Raw genomic sequence first — 13,972 nt, forward strand, 5'->3', positions numbered from 1 at the left:
CCTCCTCATTATAAACTACTCGCTGGAGAAAGTCGGTCATTTATCACTAGAATGTCACACTGGATCTCGACTACCAACACATTATATGACAACATTAGGAAAATGTGCAGAACTTGCTGCTAAAAATCCTTAAAATGCCACTGACGAAGGATGAAAAAAAAAAAAAAAAAAAAAAAATTATTCATCTGTGGTCTGATTCATAAAAGTCTTCAAGAAGCAATTCAGCATAAAGGCTGATATACATTATATATATCTCTCTATCTATCTCTATATATTGCAGCTTCCAGTCCTAAGGCTTTATACACACCAGTATGAGAGTTGGGCTCCCTGTCCGTCCTTAGTTACCAGAAATTCAAACCTGGCTTCCACATTGATATTTCATAACCAAGAGGGTTGTTCTAATAAATAAGCTCATACTTACCACCCTATAAGCCCCCCCCCCACGATCAAGTGCAAACGATTCCAAAGCCCCCACCAGTCTCTGTTTACATCACTGCTGCGATGTCGAGACGTACTGACATATAACTGCTGAAAAACATCGCTGGCACAGCCGCGCATCACCGCTGCAAACTGGAAAGAATGGGAACCCATGGGAGGAGGAAGGGCTTATTTGTCACTTTAGCTTATTCGTCCAGTATATGGATGGTGAATTCCGGCCTTTCGCTAAGGTCTCATTCGTGGTACTTAGGGGCAGAGCCCAAACACAAATGTGCATGCAGAGAATGAGAATATTTTGATGCTACAGTATATATCTAAATTGTACTTTTTTTTTCTTTTTTACTTATCAAGAAAACAAAAAACTCGTGGACAACATCCAAAAATAATTTTTAAAAAATGTCTTATTCCTGTGCAGAGTTTTCAGATTCTTTTTCCCTATGGCAAAACTTCCGCTTCGTGTCTATTCAGTGTTATCATTATCATAAGCACCGGGACGACAATCATCGTAGACACGTATGTACTTTTTTTTTCTTAGGATGTGAGAACTAGAAGTCCTGATTATTTACTATGCCATTGTGCCTATGACGAACTTCATAGAAACAAGAAGTGTTGTCATTGGGACAAAATGAATGTTTAAGGTTCCAACTTATTGGACAGGAATAAGCTCCATCATATTAGAAATTGGAAGAAAAAAAAAAAAAAAAAAAAAAAGAATAAAACGCTTTTGTAACATTTTGCTTCTTATCCAGGCCCATCCTGGATGATCTCTGTAGCTTCATTTTTTCCCTTCCAGCTCGACTGGTAAGTGCAGGACACAATTTCAAGCGTCTGTTCTGTAAAATAAACTCTTTATTCTCCACCAGTGGAGCAAAGGGATTTATAAAAAGGTCACCGGTGCATGCCCTGGCCTCTTCCCCGTGCTACAGAGACATGTCTCTCCCCCTGCTGCGCTCAAACACCGCTGCCTTCACCTTCCTTCCCAGGCATCTTCCCGCTGTTTTGCTTCAAGATGCCTTCGTTCTGTAAGAAAAAAAGAAAACAACATGTAAAATACACAAAACACGGCTCCGTTTTTCTAGTGTTACTTACCCTTTTTCCAAAAGGGGCCCTAAACTTATGCTAAATACTAAAAGGCATCGTTTTCTAATATTCCCTTTCATTTTGCCTTGTCTTGCCGTTCTATGTTTGCAGCCAGCAGCGTAAACAATCGACACTCTCGTTCAGGGTGCAAAGCCTGCAGCCAGGCCAATGTTATATATAAAGGTGTAGGAGTTAGAATCGGTCACTTTCCATAAACACTGTATTGGTTTTATTTTTACCCGATGTAAATGCCGCTGTTCTCCTGAATCTGGCTATGATTTTCTTTTGTTCCTGCGCCTCTCCGTTACTGAGATATGGGTCCTTTTATGTCTGTAAATCTGTTTTTTTTTTTTTTTGAGTGCCAAGTGGGAGTGGTCCTTAATTCTGCTCTGTGGGAGTGGTCTTTTTGACCACACCCAGTTAGACAACAAGGCTGGATTTATATAAAGGAAAAAAGTGTGTCATATCTAAAGAACGGAGAGTCACAGAAACAAAAGAAAAACGGCTCCAGATTCAGGAGAACAGCGGCGTTTACACCATTGTCTAGTCATGGCAAGTGACAGGTCCTCTTTAAATGACACTTGTGTACTGAGATTTAGTATCAAGATTTAAAGAACGCAATAGATGTTACCGTGTCCAAGGTTATGTATACAAGAATGAAAATGCAAAATATATATTGGGTCATATTACAAAGTGACCATTTCCTATCTTTGGAGATGTGTTTTATAACGTGTATTGCTGCACACTCTTATGTAATAGCAGAAATAAGTGACAATTTGACTGGGGTAGACCAAAATGTAGAACTAATTCACTAATAAGAACAGATTGCTTTAGCTAAAATCATGCATTATTTGCATTTACCCTACAAAGGTTTATTCTGGAAACGTAAAAGGAACCTGTCACCCGAAAAAATGCTATTACGCTGCAGGTTAATCGCATTATTATGCTGCCCAGCACCTGCACTTACAGCTGCGGGGAGAAAAACTTTATTCTCCCAGGCAGTGTAACCAGTTTTCGTCACCGCTCTGAGTATAGAGAGTTGTGGCTGTAACTGCTACCCTGGTATTAGGGCCAGCTGTCACTCAGGACTGGGGGCGCACTTAGACCAGCCGCTCTCTATACACAGATTGGAGACTGAACCCGCAGCGGCGCCGTTCCTATGACTAATCCAGCACTGCTCCCATGACTAATCCAGCACCGCCCCATAACTGATCCAGCACCACCCCCATAACAGATCCAGCACCGCCCCATGACTGATCCAGCACCAGCACCGCTCCCATGACTAATCCAGCACCACCCCCGCCCCCATAACTGATCCAGCACCGCTCCCATGACTAATCCAGCACCAGCACCGCCCCCATACCTGATCCAGCACCGCTCCCATGACTAATCCAGCACCAGCACCGCCCCCATGACTGATCCAGCACCAGCACCGCCCCATGAGTAATCCAGCACCGCCCCATGACTAATCCAGCACTGCCCCCATGACTGATCCAGCACCGCCCCATGACTGATCCAGCACCGCCCCATGACTGATCCAGCACCAGCACAGCCCCCATGACTGATCCAGCACCAGCACCGCCCCATGACTGATCCAGCACCGCCCCATGACTAATCCAGCACTGCCCCCATGACTGATCCAGCACCAGCACAGCCCCCATGACTGATCCAGCACCAGCATCGCCCCATGAGTAATCCAGCACCGCCCCATGACTAATCCAGCACTGCCCCCATGACTGATCCAGCACCAGCACAGCCCCCATGACTGATCCAGCACCAGCACCGCCCCATGACTAATCCAGCACTGCTCCCATGACTGATCCAGCACCAGCACCGCCCCATGACTAATCCAGCACTGCCCCCATGACTGATCCAGCACCAGCACAGCCCCCATGACTGATCCAGCACCAGCATCGCCCCATGAGTAATCCAGCACCGCCCCATGACTAATCCAGCACTGCCCCCATGACTGATCCAGCACCAGCACAGCCCCCATGACTGATCCAGCACCAGCACCGCCCCATGACTAATCCAGCACTGCCCCCATGACTGATCCAGCACCAGCACCGCCCCATGACTGATCCAACACCAGCACAGCCTCCATGACTGAAACTTGAACACTGCCTGGGAGAATATAGTTCATTTTCTCCCAGCAGTGTGAAGTGCAGACGCCAGGCAGGATAATAACGCTATTAACCTGCAGACTGACCCCATATCTGCAGGTTAATAGCGCTTTTTTCCTGGTGACATGTTCCCTTTAACAAGTGTTGACCTACCAATAGGATAGCTGATTAATATGCAATCAGAAGGGTTTGGTCACCCGGTATCGCCACCGATCAGCTGAAATCTCCTCCAGCAATGGCTGAATATAATGGGTGTACTGGGAGGAACACGGCAGCCTCATAAATCACTTAGCGGCCATTGCAGATTATTGCACTTTATTCCCCCTCCTCAATCTCATATTGATGACCTATCAAAATGAGGTTAACCCTTGCTCCCCATTTTCAGAGAACTTCTGCAAATAATTATTTATTTTAAATAAACACACTGATATTTACCTGCGCTCCCCGGGTCCAGCGCTGCGTCTTGGCCAATACTCAGTGTGTTATTGTCAACTGCGCTGCAGCCAGTGTGCTCTTCCCACGCTGCTCAAAGCCGCTGAGCTCACTAATTGGCTGACAAGATATTAGCGCTGCAGACAAAATATATACTGAAAAACAGTGGTGGAGACTCAGTGTTGGACCTGGGGAAGGTTTTTTTTTTTTTTTTAAAGAAACCCGTGCCATGAAAAAGCGGCTTCCCATAAAACCGTCAATGACCACACAGACGATTTTTCTTTTTAAAATTTCTCTTCCAACATGGACATTGAATATTTTCTAGTTGGACTTTCAGATTTTAAAAAATAACAAAACCGCAGAATACAGGACCAGCAAAGTCCACCACCTCCACTGTTGAACTTCCAAAGGACAAAATGTCACCAGTGGGGGCTGAAAAGTTCCCAGACCAGCATTGAAGCCCTGCTAAGAATGGAGGAACCACCAGGAGAGTTTTTTTTTTTTTTTTTTTTTAAAGCTAAAACGTTGCAGATTCAAAACCCTGATTACACCCGTGAGATCTGAGAACTATTACCGGTTCCTCACCTTCCTAGTACTCTCCTCTATCCGAAGCTGGACTAAAATAATGCTATAAAACGCCAGGGGGATGAATAAGCTGCGTCTCATTCATACGTGCGGATGTTGAGCGCTCCCATATATCCTGCCATGTTTTATTATTACACCGACCTTAGTGCTATAGGAAAACATGTTCTCCATATACTCGATTGTGCTCACCGCATTTGTGAAGATCAGTTCTGCTACTTCTCGGTTCCACTTCACTAAGTGTGAATACATAATTGCTCTCAGGAACATCTTTTGTCGCTCCGTTCTAAATTATTCGTATCGCATTAAAGCAATCTTCAATATTCTTTATTTTTATGGCCAAGTCCCTTACCAGTAGAACTGACGTAACAAGACTAACCATCACTGGTCATACTGCAATGTTCACTTTGGACAGCTTGGACTTCCTACATCTGTCAGCGGTTACATTTGATTAAAGAAAGTTTTAGTCTTCAGCCATTCATTTTATGCAGTCTACAACCTGCTCCAAGCATCAGACTATTTTCTTGTGAGAATGTCTCTCCCAGTAATGCAGGCAGGATTTGAGCTGTGTGTGCACAGGGTGTCTAGTCCAGCCCTCATGTACTAGCACAGCTTCTATCCTGGAGTGATTTCCTCACCATCTATAGGCAGAGTGAGCTGCCTTCCCTAATACCTTGGATACTTTCCTCCTTTCTGAACTGCGGTGTACAACCTCCTCACCCAATCTGCTGCCATTTCTTTGACTGACAGAAAGGAAGGGGAGGGCAGAAGGAGCCAGGTTCAGAGTTCTGATGGATTTCCAGCTGCCCCATACAGGATGTTGAAGTTCCATTACAAATAAAGAATGAGGGAGAAAAGGTTGCAGCTGCAGAAAGCTGCCTCTCAGCCACAAAAATGGCAGCCGAAGTCCCTCATCGTTTGGAAAGCTGTTTCGTATGCACTGGATGAGGCGAATAAAGTCACAGTTAAGGAAACACTGATATTGCTCATTTTCTTTCACCCTGTGAATTCCATGGCGCTGATAATAGGACCTGCCTGTATAAGTACTGAGCCAATAAACAGCCAGCGGCACAGACGTGATGAATAATGAATTAGGAGCACAGCGCTGTCGAGCAATAACCTGCTAGAAAGAATTCACCACTGGTAAAAAGAAAACATATTTCCTCCAAGATAAATACACTTTCGCACAATGTTCATTTCGTCCTTTCATTCCTCGGAAAGTTGAAGCTGTCAAAGATTCACAGCTTCTCGGCATATGTGACAGTCACAATGACAAGTTCATAACAGCAGCCAGGCAAAATAAGGCCAAGAGCACAAAGCGTGCAGTGACTCAGACCGAAAAGAACGCCACCGCCAAGTCAGCGTACGCCGTGCACGCACTCTACGGATCAGAGCGATTATGTGTGTTCTACCGGCACGATACCCAGCGAGACCAGCTGGACTGTCACAAAGGTTCCAAAAAGGGGACAATGGAAACAAGGTATTACCAGTCTGAATGATTGGTAATAACTTGGTAATCAGCGCATGTTCTGCGCCGATCGGCACAATGGGAACTTTTATCACCGTAACGTAATGAAGCGATACCACACCATCCATTCTCTAGGTGGCGGCTGAGTGCTGTGCCCGCATTTTTTCTGACAGTTGCGTAAAGAATGAATGGAGTGGCTGTCAGGTGTTCAACCCCCCACTCCATTTGTGCAGTGAAACTCCATTCTAACGGGGAGAAAAGTTCCCATTCTTCGATCAGGGCCATTGACAGCGTTAGGACCCCTTACAAATCAAACAGTTATCACCTATCCTGTGAATTAGTGATATATGGTTTTCACTGGAGAAAAACGGAAACTTAAGGAAAGCTAGAGGCAATATTGACGCCGACGTAAAAAAAAAAAAAAAAAAAAAAAAAGTTGCAGATTTTTCTGCAAGGAACATTTGCAACTTTCTGTGATTTTGCATTTCTGGGAGTTTAGGAAGAAAAGCAAGAACCAACAGTTTTACCATAATGCACAAAGGAAAACATTGTGAATAAAGGGACAGATCTATACCTGCTTACAGTGGGTACGGAAAGTATTCAGACCCCTTTACATTTTGCACTCTGTTTCATTGCAGCCATTTGGTAAATTCAAAAAAGTTCATTTTTTTTGTTCTCATTAAAGTACACTCTGCACCCCATCTTGACTGAAAAAAAAAACAAATGTAGAAATTTTTGCAAATTGAAAAAGGAGATTTTTGTGTACTCACCGTAAAATCTCTCTTAGCCTTTAATTGGGGGACACAGAACCGTGGGTGTTATGCTGCTGTCCACTAGGAGGCGACACTATGCATAATCTGAAAAAGATTAACTTTGGCTCCTCCTCTGCAGTATACACCCCTGGACGGCGTCAGCCTTCTCCAGTTTTGTGCCAAAGCATAAGGAGGAACGTAACCAAATAACATAACCATGCCTGTAAGAAGGCTACTATGTACGAGCTCAAAGAACAATATGAGAACTCAACAGTAAACAACGGCCCGTAAGGGCAACAGGGTGGGAGCTGTGTCCCCCAATTAAAGGCTAAGAGAAAGATTTTACGGTGAGTACACAAAAATCTCCTTCACTCTGTCGCCTAATTGGGGGACACAGAACCGTGGGACGTCCCAAAGCAGTCCCTGGGTGGGAAGCAGTGGACGAATATTGTGTTGACAGTTCCCTAGACTTGGGGTACCGCCGCCTGCAGAACCAGTCTACCCAGGCTCGCATCCGCTGAGGACTGGGTATGAACACCGTAGTGTTTCGTAAACGTGTGTAGGCTAGTCCAAGTGGCCGCCTTACACACTTGTTGTGCCGAAGCCTGATGCCGAATGGCCCAGGAGGCCCCTACTGCCCGTGTAGAGTGTGCCATGATACCGGCCGGAAGAGGGGAACTGTTAAGTCGGTAGGCCTCATGTATGGTGGACTTGATCCACCTGGCAAGGGTAGCCTTGGAAGCCGGCAACCCCTTGCGACTACCTTCCGGAAGAATGAAGAGGGAATCAGATTTCCGGAAAGGTGCAGTCCTGGACACGTAAATCCGCAATGCTCTGACGAGGTCAAGCGTATGCAGAGCCTTCTCCACTCTATGAACCGGAACCGGGCAAAGGGAAGGCAGTGAAATCTCCTCATTAAGGTGAAAGTTGGACACAACCTTCGGAAGGAAGGATGGTACCGTGCGGAGAACCACCTTGTCCTGGTGAAAGGCTAGGAAAGGCCGTCTGCAGGAAAGTGCTGACAATTCCGACACTCTGCGTAACGAGGTGATCGCCACTAGAAAAAACACTTTCTGAGACAGAATGGAGAGTGGAACTCCTCTAAGAGGTTCGAAGGGTGCAGCTTGCAATGCTGTCAGGACCAGATTGAGGTCCCACGTATCCAGCGGACGTTTGTAGGGAGGAACCAATCGGGAAACTCCCTGGATGAAAGTCCTTACTTGCGGTTTAATAGCAATGCGCTTTTGAAAAAGGACTGAAAGCGCCGACACCTGACTCTTAAGCGAACTTAAGGATAGCTTGGCATCTAGGCCCGATTGAAGAAAACCTAGTACCTTCGGGAGGGAATAAGGGAGTGGGACTTGTCCATGAGATTCGCACCAAGAAAAGAAAGCTCTCCAGGTACGATAATAGAGCTTGGCGGAGGCAGGCTTCCTTGCCCTGATCATAGTTGCAATGACTGCCGGTGAAAAACCTGCCTGGGTTAGAATCCAGGTTTCAAGGGCCATGCCGTCAAATTGAGAGCCCCTGAATTCTGGTGGAAGCACGGACCTTGAGACAGAAGGTCGTGACGGTCGGGTAGACGCCAGGGGGCGTCTGCCGTAAGTTGGACGATGTCGGCGTACCATGTACGTCTGGGCCAGTCTGGCGCGATGAGGATGGTCGGAACTCCCTCTTGCTTGATCTTCCTCACAACCCTGGCGATTAGGGGGAGGGGTGGAAAAATGTTCAGGAGTCGGAACTGGGACCAGTCCTGGACCAGGGCATCCGCTCCGAGCGACCGCGGGTCGTGTGTCCTGGCCATGAAATTGGGGACCTTGGTATTGAGATGGGATGCCATTAGGTCCACCTCCGGGGTTCCCCAGCGTTGACAGATCTGGTAAAAAATCTGGTAAATTGCACTGTCTGTCTGTGGCAGGGGACTGCCCAGGAGACCTGGAATGACGCTGTCTCTCCTTTGAGGGGGACGACCTTGTGCTATAGTGCGACTCAGGTGATCGAGACCTGTGGGTCCGCTTACGTCTGTGAGAGTCGGAAGCAGCATGTTCCTGAGACAAGCTGTCCGTTTGTTGTGTACCATAGAATCATAGAATCGTAGAGTTGGAAGGGACCTCCTGGGCCATCTGGTCCAACCCCCTGCTCAAAGCAGGATTCGCTAAATCATCCCAGTCAGATGTCTGTCCAGCCTCTGTTTGAAGACTTCCATTGAAGGAGAACTCACCACTTCTCGTGGCAGCCTGTTCCACTCATTGATCACTCTGTCAAAAAGTTTTTTCTAATATCTAATCTGTGTCTCCTCCCATTCAGTTTCATCCCATTGCTTCTAGTCTTTCCTTGTGCAAATGAGAATAAAGTTGATCCTTCTACAATGTGACAGCCCTTTAGATATTTGTAGACAGCAATTAAGTCTCCTCTCAGTCTTCTCTTTTACAAACTAAACATTCCCAAATCCTGCAACCTTTCCTCATAAGACAGGGTTTGCAGACCGGTCACCATTCTGGTCGCTCTTTTCTGAACTTGCTCCAGTTTGTTGATGTCTTTTTTAAAATGTGGTGCCCAAAACTGGACACAATATTCCAGATGAGGTCTGACCAAAGAGGAGTAGAGGGAAATAATGACTTCACGTGATCTAGACTGTATGCTTCTGTTAATACATCCTAGAACTGCATTTGCCTTTTTTGCTGCTGCATCACACTGTTGACTCATATTCAGTCTGTGATCTATTAGTATACCCAAGTCTTTTTCACATGTGCTGTCACTTAGCCCTATTCCTCCCATTCTATATATGCTTTTTTCATTTTTATTGCCCAGATGTAGTACTTTGCATTTCTCCCTGTTAAAAACCATTCTGTTAGTTGCTGCCCACTTCTCCAGTTTATTTAAATCTTTTTGAATCCTCTCTCTCTTCTCTAGTATTAGCTATCCCTCCTAGCTTTGTGTCATCAGCAAATTTAATCAGTTTACCCTCAATTCCTTCATCTAAATCGTTGATAAAGATGTTGAACAATACAGGGCCCAGGACAGAGCCCTGTGGTACCCCACTTGAGACATTCTTCCAACTGGATGTGCAGCCATTTACGACCACTCTTTGGGTCCGATCACTAAGCCAGCTATGAATCCACCTAACAGTTGCCTTGTCCATTCCATACTTAGTCATTTTTTCAATAAGGATTGTATGAGAGACTTTGTCAAATGCTTTGCTGAAGTCAAGATATACTATATCTACAGCATTTCCTTGATCCACCCAATCAGTGATACCGTCATAGAAGGAAATTAAGTTAGTCTGACATGACTTATTAGTTACAAACCCATGCTGACTCTGTTTGATCACTTCATTCTTATCCAGGTATTGACTTACATGTTGTTTAATAATTTGTTCAAAGATCTTTCCTGGTATAGAAGTCAGACTCACCGGCCTATAGTTGCCTGGGTCCACCTTCTTCCCCTTTTTGAAGATAGGAACAACATTTGCTCTTCTCCAGTCTTCTGGCACTTCTCCTGTTCTCCAAGAATTTTCAAAGATTATGGAGAGGGGTTCAGAAATTTCTTCTGCTATCTCCTTCAGTACTCTGGGGTGTAATTCATCTGGACCTGGAGACTTGAATTCATTTAGGTTAGCTAAGTGTTTCCTCACTATCTTTCTGTTTATAGATATCCTGGATTCTTCTATTCCCTTAATAGGACAGTGAATAACAGTTGGTGTTACATTTCCTTTCTGAGAGAAAACAGATGCAAAATAGGAATTTAAAAGTTCAGCCTTCTCAACATCCTGTCTTACCATTTCATCATTTTCATCCTGTAAAAATCCTATAGCATCTTTGACTTTTCTTTTACTTTTGACATATCCCCAAAATCCTTTATTATTGCTTTTGACATCTCTTGCAAGCCTCAATTCATTTTCAGCTTTAGATAATCTGATTTGTGCCCTGCAGATTCTGCAGACAGCATTATATTCTTCTTTAGATATGCCTCCCTCTTTCCATTTTATAAACATTTTTTTCTTCCTTTTTAGCATGTGCTTAAGTTCTGTGTTCACCCATCCTGGTTTCCTTAAATGCTTCCTATTCTTCCCTCTTTTCGGAATTGTTAACAACTGTGCTTTGAGAATTTCATTTTTCAAGATTTCCCATCCTTCCTGGACATTTTTGTCTTTAAGGATATCCAGCCATTGGATCCCTCCAATTATCTTTCTGAATCCCTTAAAATCTGCCTTTCTGAAATCTAACCTTGACGTCTGAGTCTTCACAGGTCTTCCGCCTCTAGTTATCCAAAATTCTAAAATAGCATGGTCGCTACCTCCTAGGGTTCCAGCCACTTTTACCTCCTCAACCATTTCCTCCCTGTTTATAAGGATTAGATCCAAGGTAGCAGTTCCCCTTGTTTTCTCCCCTACCTTTTGGAAGATAAAGTTGTCAGCAAGAGAGGATAAGAATTTCCTTGACCTGTTAGTTTTGCCTGAGAGAGATTCCCAACAAATGTCTGGATAGTTGAAATCTCCCATGACAACTATGTCATTTTTTGGAGAACTTGGCCATTTGATGCATAAAGAGTTCATCCATATCTTCAGCTTGCACAGGCGGCCTGTAGTAAATGCCTACAATGGTGTCCTTTCCATTGTTCTGTCCTTGTATTCTTACCCAAACAGTTTCCACAGAACTCCCAGTCTCTGAAGCTTCAATCTCTGTGCAGATATACGCGTTTCTAACATACAATGCGACACCCCCTCCTCGTTTATCAAGTCTGTTTCTTGCAAATAAGTTGTATCCTTCTAGTCTTGTATTCCAATCATGTGTATCGTCCCACCAAGTTTCAGTGATTCCAATGACATCATATTTCTTTTCCTGTGTTAGTAGTTCCAATTCTCCTTGTTTGTTGCCCATGCTTTGTGCATTAGTATAGAAACATTTTAGTTTGTGATTGGTTTCTCTTTCTCCAATATTTTTATTAATTAGATTCTTTCGTCTTTGTTCTTCCTTTCCACTTCTATTAGCAGAGTTCTCAATAGCATTTGTCAGGTGTATGGCTTTTTCTGGTCTTTTGCTTCCCTTCCCATGTTGTTCTAGTTTAAAGCTCTCCTTACAAGTGTAGCAAGGCGACTTCCAAATACATGCTTTCCAGTCTTCGTAAGGTGCACCCCATCTCTAGCAAGTAGTCCATCGTATAAGTAGTTCACTCCGTGATCCAGAAATCCAAATCGTTGCTGACGGCACCATCGACGTAGCCAGTTGTTCACCTGCAGAATCTTATTCCACCTCCTTGTTCCATGGCCATCCACTGGGAGGATGGAAGAGAAGACCACCTGCGCTCCCAGTTCTTTCACTTTCATGGCCAAAGTCTTCAAAGTCTCTGCAGATGGTTTCCAGGTCGTTTCTTGCGGTGTCATTTGTCCCCACATGTAGTAGCAGGAATGGGTAGTCATCTGTAGGTCTGAAGAGTCCTGATATCCTGTCAGACACATCTTTAATTTTTGCACCTGGAAGACAGCACATTTCTCTTGAAGTTATATCCGGTCTGCAGATAGCGGCCTCTGTTCCTCTCAACAGGGAATCCCCCATGACCACCACTCTCCGTTTCTTCTTCACAACATTTTTCTTTCTCCATCCAGGAGGACTCTGAAGGCGTACAAGGTTGCTGTTTGTTGGCAAAGTCTTATCCTGATGTATTTCTTCATCGTTTTCCTGCGTGAGAGCCTGGTACTGGTTTCTGAGCAGTATGGGTGCTGACTGCCTCCTGATCCTCCTGCTTCTCTGGGTCACATGTCTCCATTCCTCTGTTTCTTCAGGTGCACTTCGAATTTCTTCTCTTTCTGTAACATGAAGAGATAATTCTGCTCTGTCCAAGAACTCTTCACCTTCCTTAATGATCTTCAACGGAGCCAACCTCTCTTCGAGATTTTGCAACTTTTCCTCCAACAGGGACACAAGCTTGCATTTGTGGCATGTGAAATTTGGCTTTTCCACTGGTAAGTCTGTGAACATGTAGCAAGAAATGCAGCTCACCAAATGGCTCCTGGCCTCTTCCATCTTGAGATTTATGAGCCAAAATTGATCTCCTCAAGACTCTTCCCCTGGTTTTCCGATTTCCTCTTTTCAGCTGCAACGGCCAAAACCCAGTGATCGTAGAGCTCGCGGAGACTCTTCACTTATCCCAGAAGGCACTGGGAATATGCAAATGATCTCCTCAAGACTCTTCCCCGTCCATAGCCGGGGCCCGACTCTGCAGAGCTTGCAGTAATGTAGCAGTTAGGTTGTCTATGGACTGTGACATAGACTGAGACATCTGAGTTGCCCATTCCGGCGTGGCCTGTGACACTGAAGCGTCAGTAGGGACTCCCTGGGGTTCTGACCCAGAGTTCTGGATGCAGTCCCGGCAGTGCGGATACGTGCTGCCACTAGGGAGCGTGGCTTTGCAGAATGCATAGAAACATTCCTGCCTGGTTCTCTTCCTTGAGCCCGGCATAGTGCACAGAGGCTGGCTATAAGGGATCGTACAGGGGTGGCTACGCAGAGGGAACCCACAGAGAGCCTTATAGGAAGTATAGATTCACAGCTGAGTAATGAGAACCCAGCTGTGAGCTTACCCCACCGGTGTGCCCCTAGGTCCAGCGCCGACAGATCCCAGTTCTGTGCCCCCCCGGAGACCGCTGTGATGCTCCTCTCCTGGATCTCATCCAGAAAAAATGGCCACCGGGACTCTGAGGAGAGGGAGGAGGGGGCGGAGAGCTGAAAAGGGCGCGCTGGGCTGTGTAAAAACGCGCCCTTTCTGCCTCAATCCGCCCCTTCTATGACACTCCAGCGTGTCATTTTGGTCATCCGGGGGGCGGGGAAAAGGCGGCGGCTTCGGCTAGGCCGAAGCCGCTGTCTAAATTAGAGGCCTGATGCCCAGGAGGGCTCCGGAGCGGCGCGGTAGTCCGGGGGGGGCCATTTGTACCAGACCCCCCCAGAATGGTCGACTGGATAGCGGTGGGGGTAGCAGGGGTAGCGGTTTCTGTATGGGGGGCCCCTGAAGCGCTATGGAGCCGCTGCTGTTGCAGAGACAGGGACGCAGAAAAGCCCTGTCTCTGCTGTGCCATCCAGTCCGCACCCTCCTCCGGCCCC

At 45.7% G+C, this 13,972-nt stretch overlaps 1 protein-coding gene across 3 annotated transcripts in view; it reads right to left on the reverse strand.

The window, feature by feature from the left end:
- Nucleotides 1-1,269: 1,269 nt before the first annotated feature.
- The window catches only part of R3HCC1L (R3H domain and coiled-coil containing 1 like), a 56,022-nt gene continuing 43,319 nt past the window's right edge, over nucleotides 1,270-13,972 (reverse strand). For all 3 annotated transcript variants that reach the window (XM_073552825.1, XM_073552827.1, XM_073552826.1), the window contains exon 8: nucleotides 1,270-1,458. In XM_073552825.1, coding sequence (XP_073408926.1) covers nucleotides 1,406-1,458 — 53 coding nt within the window. In that variant the 3' untranslated portion in view covers nucleotides 1,270-1,405. The remainder of the gene's footprint in view (nucleotides 1,459-13,972) is intronic.

The sequence above is a fragment of the Dendrobates tinctorius genome, unplaced genomic scaffold, assembly GCF_039654945.1.
Source record: "Dendrobates tinctorius isolate UK_male_01 unplaced genomic scaffold, ASM3965494v1 ptg000196l, whole genome shotgun sequence".
Classification (NCBI taxonomy): domain Eukaryota; kingdom Metazoa; phylum Chordata; class Amphibia; order Anura; family Dendrobatidae; genus Dendrobates; species Dendrobates tinctorius.